Below are 19,062 nucleotides of genomic sequence, written 5' to 3'. Positions count from 1 at the left end.
CATATTTCTCAAACCAATGTAAAGAAGAATAAAAAGAAGTTACTGTTATAAATTTTATATTATTATTTAGAAATCTGTCTATTATTACGAAGAATATGGGGTAAATAGGGTTGGAGAAAATAAATTTGTTCTTCTTTGTTCCAATTTGTTTTCAAATAAAATTTCATTACAAAATAAAGGAAAATAGATTAGCATACCTGCTAGTATGTCTACGTCATTATACAATTATAGAATAAAAAACAAATAAACCAGCGTGAAGACACAATTTCTCTTATTACTATCCAAAATATTAGATTCGCTAGCTTCCAGTCATATAAAGCAATTTCTAAAAGAAATTGTAAATTTAAAACAATTAAAAAAAATAATTGGAAAGTATCACAATTATTTCGTACAACGTATATATATGAATGAAATAATAAAGACTTTGTACAATTATGTATCCATTATTATTATTTTAATTTAAATAAGCATGAAATTACATCGTTACTAAATAATATATATATTATAAGAAAATAATAAAATTAAATAATATATAACTACAATTTTATTAAATATAAATGATAAATGAAACAATGCGTTCCCGCCGAAACGCCAAATGTTATGTATTAGAAAAAAGCACTGGCTTCATCGTAGCGTAGAAGAACTAAGTTTTAAATTTCGAATTAAATTAATTAAAAATATATAAAAAAATTAATATTTTAAAAGTTTGACATTAGTTGGGTAGATCTTGAACAACGAAGTAGAGCGGTGCTTGGCAGATGAAAGTTAATGATTTTTAATCGACACGCACTTACCGTTTATGGTCCATCACTAGTGCAACGCCAACAAATCACCATGTCATTTTGTTTCACTCGGTTATTGTCACAAAGTTGCTATAATCAATTAAGATCAATTTTTTACCATACTTTACATAATTTTTCACTTCACTATTGAAGGCATAAAAAGGTAAAGATATTCGATTTCCTTCTTATAATCAAATCGATTTAATTCTATCGATAATGCGAGGCCTGATGAAGACCAATAAAAAGGCTATATCACAAATAATGGTACAATATATGAAATATAAATAAATAAATTTTAGTTATAAAAAATAATACTGAATAGTTTAGTACAAAAAAATATTTAATGGTTAGGTTTACGATTAGTCGCTAATACGCCTTAGTAAATGGCCGAATATTCGTTTAAATACTGTCAAAATAATTATAAAATAGTGTTAAGAATGTGTAAATTATAGAATCATCATAAAATATACCGATATAAATAATCTGTGAGTGTACTCCACATAAATATATATATATATATATATATATATATATATATAAATTGTGACAATATATCTATGAAACCAACACGGAAGTAAACTCCATCGATTACAAGAATAGTCAAAACTTGTGCAGAATTATCCTCGATATCATTAAAATCTGTTCAGCATTTGAAGCGTAAATGAATAACAAACATACAAATATTTTTTATTTATATTTTATATAAAATAAATAATCTTGTTTATAAAAAAGTATTTCCATCAGTAGTTTAACAATATCATACCATAGTGTACTTAGTTTGAGATAAAATGCTATATATGTACCTACTCGTAAAATAAACTATAGTATTTGTTAAAAAAAAGTAACGAGTTTACAGAAATTCGTTACGCACGTACATACATTTGTGCCAATAGCTCTGGGGTGTGTCGACCATAAAGAAAGAGAGAAATAAATTCTAATCCGGTGACCGGGTATATGCACCAAATATGGGCATACGTCGACCTACTGCGCCCGCGCTGACGGACGCTGAAGTTCCGCTTAACTCCCCCATTTACCTGTTTATCCAAGTGAGGTAGTAAAACAAAGTAAATAAATCGAACGGAAATCAGTAATTCGAATGATTTGAGCCTGTAAAATTATTTTATATGACTATAACACAATAAAATAGTGAATTCCCTTTGATTAGGAAAGGAAAGTAATTTTGAAATGGACTCTATCGAAAATGTAATTTTACGACATGATAAAAGAAACACATAAAAAAAAAAGAAAAACGAAAATCTTATTTTGTTTCCCTATTACACTGCAAGTAGACATTTAGACCCTTAAGCTAAAATCAAATGCTGACTGCCAGACTTACCATAATTGTAGCTGTCGAATCGAAATCTATTCTACCGCATAATATTGTTGAAATATATAAAAAAATATATTTTATTTACTTAAATACCGAATAATTGTAGATAAATTGATAATTTACGAGAGGAAGAAACTTTTAGACATTATATCATGACAGATTTGAAAAACTAGAGAAAGAGTGGGCAAAGAATTGCCATACTAAAGAACAAAAAATATTATTTTAACTGGCCAGTGCCGTAAAATTATAATATTTATTGTCAATGAAAAGTTAACAAGTAGAATAAATTGAAATGTACAGTTTTTAAAGTCACTATTAAAATATATCTGTAAAACTAGAAATGCAGATATATTTTATTACGTACATATTTTTGATAAGAGCATATTACTAATGTTCTTTTAACATAAATTAATACAATCTAGTTCACCATTGACTACCTATCTAAGTTGTCAATACGCTGTTTGACAGGTTGAAAGCAAACTACAATACTTACAACAAGTATTTTCTGTAGGTACCTATATATTTACGTTGCATTTTGTTTTTCATATTTTAATGAATTCTTAAGCATACAAAAAAAATTATGACATTATGACATACTTAATTGTTATTTAGAGTGATTTATTTGTCAGAACATGGTTTTTACAGATATTGATTTGTTGTGAAGTACAAATATTCGCTTTATAGTCTAAAGCATGCAAAATCATTATTAGCTAGGTACAAGTTACATTACATATAATATATACATATTTCTTCACCTCATCTGAGCTGACTCGTCTATCATTCCTCATTGGTAATCTACCATTTAATAATTTAATACCATTAGCGCTATCCTATCTTCATATGTTTACGAAATATGTATATATACAGCCATATACTGGTAACATAGAAGTAGTTGCCATGACAACATGTTATCTTAACCACCTGCAGAAATGTCTAATCAGCAGACGAGCCTAAATCGACTGTATGGCACTTTCCGACAATAGACGCGGACCTCGTGTCGCGGTAAGAGTAAAAGCTGACTTTCCCGCCATCGCATCTGCGACCTACACCGTCGGCATACATTGAACTTGAAATCCTGCTCAGTAATGTAACTGCCGATACTTTGTCGTTTTACCCTACCAACCAACTTTAAAAAAGGAGGAGGTTCTCGAAACGGTTGTATTTGTTTATGTTTGTTGCATCATAACTCCGTTATTTATAAACCGTTTTAGAAAATTCTTTAATTCTTTGAAACTATGTACTTTCAGATTGATTACTTAGAAATTTTATCAATATCGGTTAAGTAGTTTAGTTTTTAAATCTAACTGATATTTCCACAATGGAAGTTCTTAAACGCAATCTTAAATTATTTTTCATAATGCCCTTTTTTCGTAGGTTTCGGTTTGCTTAGAAACGCGTGTCTAAATCTTATGTTATGTCCTACTCAATAATGTAATTGCCGATACTGTGGTATTTAACCCTATTTTCTATAATGATTTTTTTTTTTGCAATTTGTATTATTAAAACTAATGAAACTAGTTGCAAAACTTTGTTTCATTTCTACATAAATTATAAATGTAAGGATATGTTGAAGTATCAATAGATTTTGTAAAAACTCTGTAAGATAAAAATTGAATACAAAACCCTATTTTCACATTTTATGGGGAAACAATTTGAATTAGCATCATAATTTGAAATGTTAATTATTCATAGCTAAACTTAGGCATCCCTCAAAGAGTGATCGATTTTTTCTATATTTTAATGGGTGATAATGGAATGGCAACCCCACCCGCGCTATAGGTATACACCGGCGGGGCACTAGTGAAGTGAGGGATGATAGGTGAGAATGAAGCAGTTCAGTTAGCTCATCGTGACGAATTCAACAAGAATTGTTCACGATGGTTTCCAGGGGGAACCACGTGGAGGTTGACCTAATGAGAGACCTAGAGCATGTCAAACTCCATTGCTAACAATCCCTTTCCCTCCAAAGTGACCGATTAAGAAATGAGTTGTGTAACCTTCATTCACTCATCTTCTACAACACTTACATAATCTTCAAGCGTTTCATATTATGAATATAATAGAATACCTTGCAATATCCATGTCAATGTAGACGACTTATGTATAAAGTAGGCATGAGTAATATAGACACCGATTCGATATCTATATATTGGGTTCTTCAGTACATTGATGGTGTATGACCCACTTCTATATCACCCATATCGATCGGATATTTATTTTCGAATATGTTAAAAGTCTGCTATCCAGAAAATAATATAGATAACAGACTTTTAACATATTCGTTATTGGACCAGTACATATTAATACCATATTGTAGTTAAAATATATAGATATTACTATATATTATCCACCCCTAGTACAAAGTCTTCGTCTGATAAATAAATACAGATATAAATCAATATTTTTTTCATAATCGTTTACTTAATGACTTTCAATTTAGCGTTAAACTTAAATCGATATTATACTGCGTCACGCTATCTCTGCAAGGAAAGAATATAAACAATCCGCGAGTTTGTGAATCGAGCACACGTTCTGTAATTTAATGAAAGTAAAATTTGCTAAGAGCATCGACCGAGCTCGCACTGACACACTGCACTTGAGACGGCCACTCCTCAGTAAATACTATGTCGGATACAAAGCGGATCTTGTTTGCTGTTGATACCTACGTTTATACTAAATAATGATTTAATGAAAGCCATTTCATTATTCGCATAATCATTACTTTTGTTAAAACCATTAGTTATGGTTTGTTTCGAAATATGGTAAATATTTTAATAATGATAATAGAACTTCGACAATATAATGATATTATTTAAAAAATAATTATAAATTAAAAATATTGAATTGATTTTTATAATGTTTTGTTTTTGGAACTTTCTAGGTAAATTTTCAATTGGCTTGTAAAAGAAGTTTCTCAATTAGAGCTTATTCTAAGTAATTTTATTAACAACATATTTTTTCTATTTTTATTTTATTTAATAGTGTTTAATACAATATTACAATAATGAATTTACTTCCTATTATTAAATTACGTTATATTAATTTCAGTTAATAATATAATATTTAGTAGTTATTTAATTATTTGTATACAAATTAATAATAAATACTTATAAAACAATACATATTCTCTGTATAAAAGAATATTGTCTATAAATAAATAATAGATAGACATTCTGAATTTAAGAGTTTGTTTTTATACAACTTAGTGTGGCAAACAATCTGACGGCCCACCTGATGGAAAGTGGTAACCGACGCCTATAGACATGAGCAGTACCATGGACATAACAGAGTGTACTGTTTTGCTCATGATACTGTCCATGATAGTTTAAAAGAGCATTGACCCAACAACCACTACGACTGAATGACCGTTGATCACCAATGACTAGACAGACGCCGTATCAAATAAACTGCGGGTCTTAAATTGCTTTTTTTTACAATATTTTGCTTTACGCCAAATAACTTTAATTTTATTACATATATTTTGCGTGCAATTATTGTTTTGTTGAATAGCGGATTTCATAATATCCCAAATCTTGGAATGAATTTAGTTACAATCTTAAAATTTTGCAGTTAGGTTCTTTATGTAAGGTAGATGTACAATAAGAAAGGAATTTCGAAAATTTATACCGGTTTTATTATTATTTATATTTTTATTTATAAATTGGTACCGGTATTAGGCACTCTTTCCTTTCCCGTGAGTATCGTAAGTGGCGACTAAGGGAGCTTAATAGTTGGGAGATAGGCAGCAGTGTCCCTCGCAAAACATCACCAAAGCCTAACTGCGGTTGCCAACCCGCACGCTAAGCATGAGAACTACTAGCAAAATTCCCCTTATGGGGGAGGCCTATGTTCAGAAATGAAATTAACGGCTGATATAATAAATAAAAATATTTTTATTGATGCTTGGTGTTTGTTACGATTAAGGGAAATGACGTATTTAATAAAATTTGATACACTGATATATCATATACTGGGTAGAGCTGCGAAATACTACTAGTAAATACACATAAAGACTTGATTGTGCTCGTATTTTATAAGTACTTCTTACAATTATTTCTGTTCCGACACCAATGGACCATTCATCCATACGAAATATATGACTGCCATAACTTCTCGTAAGCAATAAATACATTGATGTATACACGGTCTAGTTTTTAAACGACTCTATCAGAATTTAAAAGCATTTAACGAGCCAAGCTCTACTAAACAAGATAATGTTTTAATAAAATCGGATACTGACTGAAATTAATGGCCATCTTTTGTAAAACAGTCTCATCTCACCAATGAGTATAATATATCAAAAACTGTTGTAGATTATGGTTTAATATACGGCTCTTTTACTCGTAAGGTTGAAGCGAGTAAGCATTATTTCACACTTAGACCATATCATTGAAATTGTGGTCAAATTTGAAATAAAACATATAGTAAAAAACTTGTACTTCTTATTCATATTGTAAACTAGTATTATAAATTTTAAATCGCTGAACATAATCCAATGAGAATTAGTGCTCACATAAGTAAACTAACATTAGTGTCTTATATATAAAATGATTTATTAGTATCAAATAATCTAAAATAATTAGAAGTCATTCTGTTTAAAAGGGATAAAATAATAAACTAAATAGATAATAAAATACTATAAATATACATCAGTAAGAAAATTCTTTTACCTTATATAGGTCAATAAAATTAATTTAAACGTAATAAAGCCAAGGAAAAGAAACATTTAATTAAGTAATATAAAATTGTAAACACTCCTTTAAAATGTTAATAAACTTTGATTTTTGAATGATTAAATTACTCGAGCCGGTTCACAATTTGGTCGTAATAGTTGCCGCTCCATCTTATAGATTACGATCGGACACTAAACTATGTCCCTTATAACTTTCTCTCATATTTATTTTATTACACAATTCATGTAACAATCGGTCTTCCCTGCTATTCACCCGGATTCCAATCTAAAATAATTGCTGGATGTACGTGAAGGAGGTCTTTATGGCCGCGAGTATAAATCTTTATCGAAATAATAAAAAAAGGCCCCAACACATCTCTTGTTGGGGCCAATACTTTCTAATTTCATACCTCGAGGCGAAACAAATGAGAGTTATAAATGTCTTGACGATTCGTTAATGCTGGGTTCGGAGATGTCAACACCCACCATGTTATAGGCACCCATCGGTAATCATAGACCGAGGGTTTATAATTTTAGATACGCTTTTGATGTCACGGCCACCCATTATCTCACTTGAATTTTGATCACAGGACATTAACTGATGCGTTCATAATAATAATATATAAAGAGATTATTGAAAATTGACAATATCTGCTTAAAGACAGAATTTGTTGATGAAATTACTATGTGATCAATACGAATATAAGCTAAGCTAAGTAAATAACCTGTCGACGCTTAGTTGAGTTCAAGTTAATGAAATTTAATGAATTCGTACCATATGAATAATAATAATGATAAAACAGTCGAATTTTTGCAAATTTAAAAATAAGATTTGTTGCCCATCTTGTTGTCCATCTTTCGATAGGAATGGAACTCAAAGAAGAATTTTAAGAGGAAAAAATTTTGGAAGCGAAGGTAGATTGAAGTCGTTTTAAAGCTATTTTGAACATTAATAATGGCTTACAAGACCGTTATTTAATATAGAATACTATCGTATCGTTATTCCAAATCCCAAAATAGTGACTTCTGTTAGAGCTGTTTGTACGGTAAGAATTTTGTACTACATTCAATTATTATTCGATGCTTCAAACTGATAACTTCTGACTTGACCTATTTAAACAATCAAAATTCTTAACCAAACTATTATTCCAAAGTTATTCTAAAACACAAACTAATTTATAATATTAATCATTCAGTATTCTGAATTAGTCATCTCTGATAGATTTATCAAACAACAACGATATTTTAAAGTTTAATATTATTTAAAACCTTGAATCTGAAATTTTAGAACGCAATTGTTTCTGCAGTCTCATTCTGAATTTCCAAGTTCAATTGGGATTTTGTACCTGTTATCTTACAAGTTATTCCAAGTTCCAAACCTTCTTATAAAACTTTTTTGATTACTCGATGTTTTTATTTAGTAATCTCATTTATGTTAGTTGATCGTCTTCCCAATCGAAGTCGAATATAATTCATTTATCAAACTACAATTTATATTAAAAGTAAACATTCCAGTAAAACGAGTTATTGGAAAATATTGGGAAATAAGAGCAGCCAAATCAGCCATGATTTAAGTCAAACAAATACGAACTCATGAACAACTTTCACATTATTCTATGTATACGCCACAGGAAATCGGAATCCACGGTCATCTGCAACACCCAACATTAGTAACCCAGATTATTGAGTGTTTAAATTGATCGTTGTCACATAGCTTCTGCTACAGGTGTTAGCCAGCTTATTAACACGGTCAGTGTGTCGTATTAAATAATATTAAAAACTACCCACGCGCGGTAGGTAGTGAAAGCTGACTTGGAAGAAATAAGTAATTTTCGATGAAATAAGATAAGAGATACAGTGGCTTATTTATGTGATATGTTTATTTCTTATTACCTCTCTTCTTTATGTTGACAACACAGTAGTGGATTAGTGATGGAAGATGATATTTATAAAATTATAAAACTGGGCAAGACCACGTTGTGCATAAACAATCTTTTTACCAATATCAGCTTTTTTCCATATACATTAAAAGCTATATCGCTTTGGCAAATTTCTTTGATTCGAAAATTATTTATTGCTTCTCATAAATTAATTTTGCTCTCCCCAGAAGTTGTCTTATAAATTTCAGTGTGAAGAGTTAAATTCGAATGGATTTGATAACATCTTTTAAGAAATATTATCCTATAGAAAATAATTAAAACCTTTTACATTTTCATTTTCTCCTGCGACCCATTATTTTTTAACGAATTTTATGATAACATTTAGGTAATTATTAAGGTAGAGCCATATTATAGGTAAAAGTAGAAGCAACTTATGCTGTATAATCAGAGAAATGAAACTCCCTTAGAATTTAATTTCGTTTTTATATAATTATAGAATCTCAAAAAGGAGTAAGTATTTAGTTAAAATTAATTTAAACAAAACATGGTACATTTATTTTTAGAGATATTTACAAATAACTAACATAAACCATGGACACAATAGATTATACTGTGTTGCCCATAAATGTGCTGCCCCTTCATGCATTGCTATATCCCACCATTTAAACCAAATATATATATATATATATATATATATATATACACAAAATATACGCAGCCAGAGGCATCCAAGCAGACGACTCTTGTTAAAAGTCTTCCTCTGGTAAAATCCCATAATACAATTTCCAATCAAGATAAAATTAACTACCAGCTCTCACTCATGACAAAAGAATACTGATAAGCATTCATTTCTTATTTCAGAGTGGAACTCTCAGTGATCAGTCTTCGAACGAAAGTAGCGGCGGAGGAGGCAACGCGGGCGCTGATTCCAGTAGTGCAGCTGAACCATCAGCGGACCAATTAGCAATGGAATCTTCTGAACGGGATACCCCAAGTCATGCATATAATGGACCCCCACCACCGGCTCCACCACCACATAACAGGAGGCAGAATCCACCCCATCATCAGCCTCATCACCCATTAGGTAAAAGATTAAAGTATTTGAAACTAGATTTTACCCGCGACTTCCTCCGTAACAAGGATAATGTTGATTGACCGCAACAATAAGTAATTTGTGTCCTTATCTACTCATATCTACTTGTATGTCAAATTTCATGACATTTGGTTGAGTCAAAATATAACAAACAAATAAGCTAACTTTCTTATTTACAATATTAGTAAATATTCATTTTTGCATTTATACTAAAATGTTTAGTACTACATAATATTATCCAATTAAAAACTAACTGTAATCCCCAATTTTATCTAGATTAATTACGATGTTTTTTGGAATATTTACATTATTAGTATAACAGGATTATCAATTGTGAAATATAACGACAGTAAGAAAGAAACGGATAAAGTAATAGGAACATTTAATTAATTCATATTTAATATAAAATTATATCATGAATAAATAATGTATAATTATTATTTAAATAACACAAAACCACTCTCTGGTTACGCTAGCGTGAAAATAGTTACTATAAATTTTGATAACTCCATAACTGTTAATATTATTAATAATATAATTACAAATCTGCACGGTCCTTCTGTGTGATTTATTTTGTTTTTTTTTTTTATTTTCAGGCATGCCTAGGATTCCCAATCATCATCCAATTCATTCAAAACCATTCGCTTTAGGACACTCAGTGAACCATCATAAGAATGATATTGGACCAGGTTTCCGTGGACCTCCGCCTCCTCCTGCACCTCCGACTGATGCGCAGACCTCAGCTAGTGAAAAAGTATTCAGTGGCGCTGGAGATGTCTGGCCAGCTCCTGCACCCGATATGCCGAAGATTGTATCACTTGATGTAAAATGTGAAAAGAATGCAATGCGAGTCTTTCTTAGCTTTGACAAACCATTCTTTGGAATAGTTTTCTCCAAAGGACATTATTCGAATCATCAATGTGTACACCTTCCTCCTAATTTGGGTAGATCATCTGCTTCATTCGAAATTGGTGCTCATGCCTGTGGCACAGCTGGCAGCGGTGATCCTCGATACAGAGGAGATGTTGCAGCCGCTGGAACCTACTTTGAAAATGTTATAGTTATCCAATACGATCCTCAAGTGCAAGAAGTTTGGGATCAAGCTCGTAAATTGCGTTGCACGTGGCATGATCAATATGAAAAGGCGGTAACATTCAGACCATTCCCAGTAGATATGTTAGACGTTGTAAGGGCAGACTTTGCTGGTGATAATGTTGGATGCTGGATGCAAATTCAAGTGGGTAAAGGACCGTGGGCCTCAGAAGTCTCAGGACTTGTAAAGATTGGTCAAACAATGACCATGGTTCTGGCTATCAAAGATGACGACGCGAAATTCGATATGTTAGTTCGAGATTGTGTGGCTCATGATGGTCAACGCGCACCTATACAATTAGTCGATAGGCGAGGCTGTGTAACAAGACCTAAATTGATGTCAAGATTTACGAAAATTAAGAATTTTGGAGCTAGTGCCAGTGTTCTTTCATATGCTCACTTCCAAGCGTTCAAATTCCCGGATTCCATGGAGGTCCATTTCCAATGTACTATTCAGATTTGTAGATACCGATGCCCCGAGCAATGCTCTGATGGAGGTCATAATGTGATTGCACCTCATGCTGAGTATGGGCCTCCACAAATCGACGCTTATCCTGTTGGGGTTGAAGCTAGAAGAGATGAAAGAAGAGTACGACGACAACGACGAGCCACTTCTCCGGAGAAGGAAGTTGGCGTAAACAGAGTTATTCGAGTGGTGTCTGCTGGCGATTTAAATTTAGATACATCGGAAGAAAGTCCAGCTCCTAAAATTGTTCCGACACCAGGCCTAGTATGTATGACTACACCTGGATTCGCAGCTACGCTTGGTGCTCTTCTTGCCACTTTGCTTTGCTCTTGTGCTGTATCAGCAGTATTATTCATAAAATTGCGTCCTATAACATCGTTGAAAAAGAAAACAGCAGCTATCTCGACGATAGCTCGGCCGCACCCACCGCCCACAGCACATGTAATTTCAAAAAGTCGGTTCTATTCGTAACATCATCTATTTAACTCAATTTGTACATATTAGTGTGATGAGACTGATGTTTGAGGATCATGCCAATTTTATGTGCGTGTTATCAGAGTGCTCAAAAATATTAAATGGAATTGCAGAAGCACGTATTTAGTATTAATAATTTATTGAATTTTAATTTAGCAAAAACAAATGCTGTAAAGACGCTTCAATTAAATCTTTGTTTCCTATATAATTATAGGTAGATTATGAAGCATTTGTCTGTAATTCTTTAACAATACATTCAGCTTTTCCATTGGTTTATGAAAGTGTTTCTTTGGTGGTCTGTTAGGTGTGCCTTAGAGTGTAACACGTTACATTCCAATGAATGATAGGGCGAATATAGAACAAATTAATGAATTCACAAATGTAGTATTACATTTAACATAAGTACAATCTTCTGTTACCTCTTTTCAAATAAGTATTTGAATTAGGGGCAACGGAAAATACACGTGTTATATCAATATTTAGGTGAACCGCTAGCATATAATTTAACTTGTCATTAGTATTAATATTATTTAATTTAGTTAAGTCGTCGTTATAGTCATTGCTACGTGTAATTTATTTATTTTATACCACCTGAGTACCTCTTCTTCTTATTAACTTTATTTATTTTGTTATCGAAGTTGTTTTTCACCACAATACTACGAATGTTTATCTTTTGTTAGAGAATGTTATAACTCTTGTTAAATGTTAATAGTTTCCATAATTGTTACGCTCGAAGTCCAAATAATAGAAAGGAAAATATTATATAAATTCCATTCAACTGCAGAAACTGTAATAAAGAAAATTTTCAGAAAAAATAAATATTACGAAGAATTTGTGTGTTTTAATTGGGTACCCTACGCTGTAAATGAATTACCGTTGATAATATTAATAACTGAGAAATACAAAAGCAGAAGGCACCGCCTAAGGCTCTTCAAGTCGATGATGAAATAGTATTTTTTTGTTGAGTAAGCGTACTCCATCTTAGTTTTTGTCATTACTCACCATCAACTGAAGTAAAATCATATGCAAATCCATCTTGAAAAAATAAAAAAAATAATTTTATTGTATGTAGGGATAACAGTTATCTATAGCCATTATAAGTACTATCGACATGATGGAAAAATACGATAAAACCCATGATAATAATTTTTATGCATTATCAATTCTAAGATACTTTACTACTAGTGACCGATGCTTTATTGTTTGACTGCTGTGATTCACTTTTTTTTTTTTTAAATACCATTATTACTTGTAGAAATGTGTATTGTTATGAAATATATATAATATTGATATTACAAATACACATACACTATCCATTAGGTTATTCTCTGAACCTAACCTTAAAATTGTAATTTCAGTTTGATAGTGTAGTGAAATCTTTATTCTAAGGATCAATATAAACAAAATTTTTAACACATTTTAGTCAGAAGTTTTATAAAATAATACTTTTGCGATATTATCAAACTAAAATGAATGTAAGAGATATAGATTTAGAGGTGACTTCAGAATCGTCTCCAGTGCCCATTTACAGTTTGTAAAAGCAGAGGAATAATTTATTAAATACAGATACCCATACCCTATTTCACTCTTCTAATAACGTACACTGATAAGTAGTTCAGTAGTATAATTTACAGATAAAATTGAAGTAGTTTAAGTAGAAGTCCATATTGAAACCTTAAAAAAAAACAGCATTAACCATCCTAAAGATGGGCATCTTTAGGATGGTTAATGCTGTTTTTTAGGTAGGATTACCGGCGTAACACACCTGCAATTTCTCTGAGTCGTATGCATCTTTGCTCACTTAGTTATAAAAAAAGTAATAAAGCAGGCTATTTTGTAATGATGTACTAAATAGACATACAACCTTATATTTAGTAAGTTCAGGGAGGAAAGGGATTGTTAGTGATGGAAACTGAGAATCCCATTGCTAGCAATATACCCAATCAGGTCGACCTCCTCGCGGTCCCCCCTGGAAACTATCGTGGTTAATTGCTCATGAATTCATCATGATGGGTTAACTGGCCTGTTTTCATTCTCATCTATCACCTTTCACTGGTGTTCCGCCAGCGTATCTCGTTAGCGCAGGCGGGCCATACCATACCATTTTCACCCATCAAAAAAAAACATATTTATTCACAAAGTTTCGTGAAAAACAAGATTTTGAACTATGTTTTTCCATCACCACTATACGTGTAAATTAAATTTCATGACGATTGGTCAAGTCGTTAAATTAACAAATAAACAATTGTGCGGGGATCAGACCTGCAAATATTAGAAGGTCGTTAATTTAAAATTTCTACTATAATCCACAGGTTTAGGTGGGTGATTACTTTAATATAAAGAAAATTTTAAATTAAATCCTCTAATATAGCATACCGTTTAAACAGCCTGATCAGAGTGGGCTTTTTTTCAAGTCAAAGTTTTCATTCACAGTCAAATTCTATGGTACGGAGGCATAATACCAGAGGGAGACTGTACAAAAGTCGTTTACTTATGTACCTCTGTTGCATTCGTGTTTCTACCGTTCATTTGTATGGCTGCATTTTGGTTTTAAGGGTGTATTCATCTTCATCATCATATCAGAATTTAACAGAACAGAAAACTCCCCTTTGAGGGGTTTTGCCAGAAGTTGTTACGCTTGGCAGGCAGATTGGAAACCGTAGTTAAGTTTTGGAAATGCTTTAAGAGGGATACTGCTGCCCATCTCTCGCCTTTCTTTAGTCGCCTCTAATGACATCCACGGGAAAGTAAGAGGTGGACAATTATATGCCAGGACCACACATACATGGGACATGGTAGGATATAAGTGTGTAATTGTGTGAATGTACAGGGTACAGAGGCATAACACTTTAGTCCTCAGAAATGTCAACGTATGGGGGGTATCAAGGAGGAGACAGTATACTTTGTTATGTCCATGGTACTATTCATGTCTATAGGCGATGGTTATCACTTTCCATTCCATCAAGGGCCGTCAGCTTGTTTGCCATGCTGAGTTGCATAAAGAAAAACTCAATAATGGAAACACAATTCTCACAGCAAGCAGGAGCGTATTTTGTAATGTCCTTGGTGCTCTTTATGTCTATAATCGATGGTTATCACTTTCCATAAGGTCATTTATCATTATTCTTTTAATTTAAAATAAAAAATATTCGAAAAGCTCTTTCAACATACATTTTATTCCATTAAACAAATTAACAGGCGCTTACGCGTTAAACACATCGTCACCGCAGCCGTACAGAAAAATTGCAAATACATATTCATATTATTAAAATGTTCACAATAAATACTGAACCCCCTGGATACGTAAGAATATATAATAGAATATACCAGAAGCACCATAACCGAGTAGAAGGACACTTAATGACAAGTTATATAATTTTTTTCTATAAAAAAAAGTAAAAATAAAATTGCACTCAGAGAAATTATTTTCTCACATATTCTTCACGTAACTTAATACAAATTATAATTTCATTATCATAAATGCAAGATATTTGGGTAATCGGCATTATTTAGTGATAGTTTAATATAAAAATAGTTCAATTGTTTATCAATCTTGGATCGTAAAGCATATAAAATTTAGCATTTAATTATATACGCTTCAATGCAAGATTAATTGATAAACATATATTTTTTTTTAGCTTTATTACTTAAACTATAATTAAACTAATCATAGCTATATTTTTAAATATAGATATGTGTATAAAAATACAAAAATAAATTATTTCAATTTGAGCAATTATGAAGAATTCTATCTTATGTGTAATAAATGCGATGTATCAGAGAAGTCTATTTTATAAGTAGCTTTCATTGGTGTCTCAACTATAGTATATTACAATATCATTACTGTATTATTTACTAAATTACTAACTTAATTTAAGTACATTATAATAGGTACTAAAGCAAAATAACTAAGTACTAAAGATGCTTCCGCCATCGAAAAGAGAAGAGTTTAGTACTTTTTATAAAATTTACAATACGAAATTCTAAAAGAATAATGTAAATAGTTCTTTTTTAGAGTTATTAATTTCTGAAATATAACAATTAAAAAAAATAAAAATAAGAACTTAATACTTCAGAGTATTATACGTTTTCCTTTCGAATTTAAGCGTTATTACAGTATTCAGAGGTAGCTTTTTTGTTTAAAAATAATATTTAACTTGATATGCTTCAGTGAAATTGTTTTTAAAACAATACCGTAATATGAATTGTAATAAGGGATCTTAATAAGAGCAACAGCAGTCAAAACAATATTTTCTGCCTCTCTGTATATTTGTTCTGGTATCAAGTAAAAACTATTATAGCAAATTGGATGCGATTTCCACAGTTATGTTCTTGAAAGTCTAACTTAAAATTAAAGAACCTACCATAAAATATTTTCCCAGATTTCAGGGCCGAACGAAACACAAATTTGATGTTAAAATTACATTTATATACACCATTTTAAAAATATTAAAAACATGAAAATATAGTTCCTTTAGATTATTATGATAGAAGGTATGACAAGCGAAATGTAGAGTTCCATTTACTGGGCCGGTTCCGCTATGAATAAAACCACGAAATTGATTCTGATAATTCGGAATTTCATTTCATGATAAAACCCCTAGTGTATATTACATTTTGATACGTCATCTTAGAAGTAGTTTATTTCATTATATTTCTGTCTTCTAAAATGTACGTGTACGAAGTAGCGGGCAAAAGCTATTAACTAATATAAAAGTGCTAAAATCAGACTCCAGAGAACTCAACTGTGGGATTAAATTGAAATTAATAGGTATTTAGCTTACACTTTTAATTTAATATTGTTGGCTACAATATTTTTTACATTATTAAATTTCTGTGGTCAATTTATTTGGAATGCGATTTTGCTACTTAAATGCAAACTTTAATATTATTTTACACCAACTGTAAGATAATTACTAAGTTTTAAATCTATAGAAGCCTCAGCACCCTAAAGATAAGGTTTTGATAGAACATAATTGACTTTAAAGTATAAGAACTAAAATTGAAACTAAGTTGAGCAGAACATGTGGAATTAACTAAACTTAACCTAATGGCATGACTCGACGTTTATTCTTACCTGTTAGATACTAAGAACACGTTGCTGTTTAGCTAGAATTATAGTACAGAGATGTGGTCTACAAATTTATAATAATAAATCATATGAAATTTATAAACATTAAAAGATGTACATAAAAATAATACAATATAAGTATAAAAATTAAATTACGTAGTTAATTTATTATAATATTATGACCACTTCATTTAATGGGAACACGAGTGACGAACTTTGAAACGAGATTCATGAAAGAAAAATTTTAAATTCTGCCCTTGCTATGAGACACGTATTTGATATATATATATATATTATCCTCATTAAAGGTCATTAAAGTCCAGAAGGACTCAATATATAGATATCGGATATTACTCATTTCTAGAAGCTAAGACTTAAGAGGTTATACATATATATTTATATAACATCTTAGTATACCAATACTTATGATAACAATTAAGACGCTCTTTCACAAAATCGTTATATGAATTCATTCGCGTTCTCAAATCAAGATCTTAGTGAGAATTAATTGTGTCATAATAATGTAACATATAATTAACTGGCTAGCTATCCATAGTAACAATATTGTAATAATATGAAAATTTCGACAAAATACGACCTAAACTCTATACTACAATTCGAACTTATATGTATATATATAAAACAAAGGAATGTACTGTACAACACTTAACGGTATAACGTGTATAAAAATATTCACAATGTGAAATGAAAATCGAGTTTCATGGGACTTAGTCCGTAGCACCAACATTGTAAGGCAATATTCCAATATAATTTATTAATATAAATATATTATTATACACTAATAACAGAGCTGAGACAAAACAGTTCATATTTATTAAAATTCAAAATTATAAATTCAGATTCAATATTAATATGTATTCATTTTTACCTATTGAAAGACTATATATGTTTATAATTTAAAAATAATGATTATTCACATATCCAGTAAAACAACAGTTTTACATATTTTACGGTACATAAATAACCGTTATTTTATAAGAACTATGTTTTTAATTTTATCAGTTACGTTATTCTAATATTATTTGGCATCGGCGTAACTAATTTTGAAGTAACTGTGCCAGTTAAAATAACGATAGAAGAATTGCAAAATGTAATATCTAACCAATTATTTGTTCAACCTATAATAACTTTAGTAGGTACAACTGTTTTGTCACCGTTGTATTTCTCAAAAAATATATAATATTTGTGCATGAATGAATAAAAATATGACTGACCGTGCAAATCTAAATAAGGGAACAACGAATCATCCCAATTTTCAGGTATCTCAACGCTTTATTGGAATTCGTAATTCCTAAGAAAATAATATTTCACTATACATGAAAATCGATGGGACTCCCAAAGGAAACAATCCATGTAAGAGTCGCATCTTTATGTCTACACAGGTCGGCGCCGTAACAGTTCCGTAACTTGGTATTGTAATTTATGACATCCATATGGATTAATACCACTAAATTGTATGTATGAATTTAAATATAGTTTCTGGATCTGATAGACACAAACTTGTGCGGACAACCGCTTATAGTCTAAAAACAGTCTTAGATAGTTTTTTGTGGGATTTGTTGTCAGCCATCGCGGGAATGATGTGGATGAGTTGGAGAACCTAGAAGTCGTAGTGCCATCCATGCAGCTAATGAGTGGGAAGCAGGAGCTGGTGATACAGGGACAGAAGGCTGAGAGGCCATCCTAGATCGAAGCCTTTGTAACATCACAGCGGCTGCTAATGCAGCGCCTGCGGCTGCTCCGGCGGCTGAAGCAAAGAGAGCGCCGAAACTAACAGCACCCATACAAATTCCGTAGACCACCTAGAAATAAGAATACACAAAAGTAAATAACTGTCACTTAAAAATTATCTCATAGTAATAAGTATATTTGGATTCAATTTATGAACAGCTTTTTGTATAAATTTTGATGGCCCATATTCTGGAATCACAAACATATTCTGGATTACGAGGAAAAGACCAAGATATTGATTAAGTTTATTGATAATATCATCATCATAATATCATTACCATATTAAAAGAAAAATGAATCAGAACCTATATGCGGTAGGTTGACTTTAAAAAAGTTACTGGTAAATTGTGTTTTGGACTGGCAAGACAAAGGTAGATGGAAATCACTAGAAAAGGTTTTGTATCTAAATATATGTTGAAAAAGATAAGAACTATGATAGTTAAATATTAT

The 19,062-nt window shown here is 31.2% G+C and overlaps 2 protein-coding genes across 2 annotated transcripts in view; one reads left to right on the top strand and one right to left on the bottom strand.

The window, feature by feature from the left end:
• The window catches only part of LOC113518999 (uncharacterized), a 47,731-nt gene extending 35,117 nt beyond the window's left edge, over window positions 1–12,614 (top strand). The window contains exons 3-4 of the mRNA XM_031914643.2: window positions 9,526–9,748; window positions 10,354–12,614. Coding sequence (XP_031770503.1) covers window positions 9,526–9,748; window positions 10,354–11,786 — 1,656 coding nt within the window. The 3' untranslated portion in view covers window positions 11,787–12,614. The remainder of the gene's footprint in view (window positions 1–9,525; window positions 9,749–10,353) is intronic.
• Window positions 12,615–14,947: 2,333 nt separating this feature from the next.
• LOC113518946 (cuticlin-1) overlaps window positions 14,948–19,062 on the bottom strand; it is a 140,395-nt gene continuing 136,280 nt past the window's right edge. Inside the window, exon 12 of the mRNA XM_026903982.3 lies at window positions 14,948–18,683. Within this exon, the coding sequence (XP_026759783.1) occupies window positions 18,444–18,683 (240 nt within the window). The 3' untranslated portion in view covers window positions 14,948–18,443. The remainder of the gene's footprint in view (window positions 18,684–19,062) is intronic.

The sequence above is a fragment of the Galleria mellonella genome, unplaced genomic scaffold, assembly GCF_026898425.1.
Source record: "Galleria mellonella isolate WM207_F2 unplaced genomic scaffold, CSIRO_AGI_GalMel_v1 utg44, whole genome shotgun sequence".
In the NCBI taxonomy this organism is placed as follows: domain Eukaryota; kingdom Metazoa; phylum Arthropoda; class Insecta; order Lepidoptera; family Pyralidae; genus Galleria; species Galleria mellonella.
The sequence above is the reverse complement of the archived record's forward strand: the minus strand, read 5'-3'. Positions and strand labels throughout refer to the sequence as shown.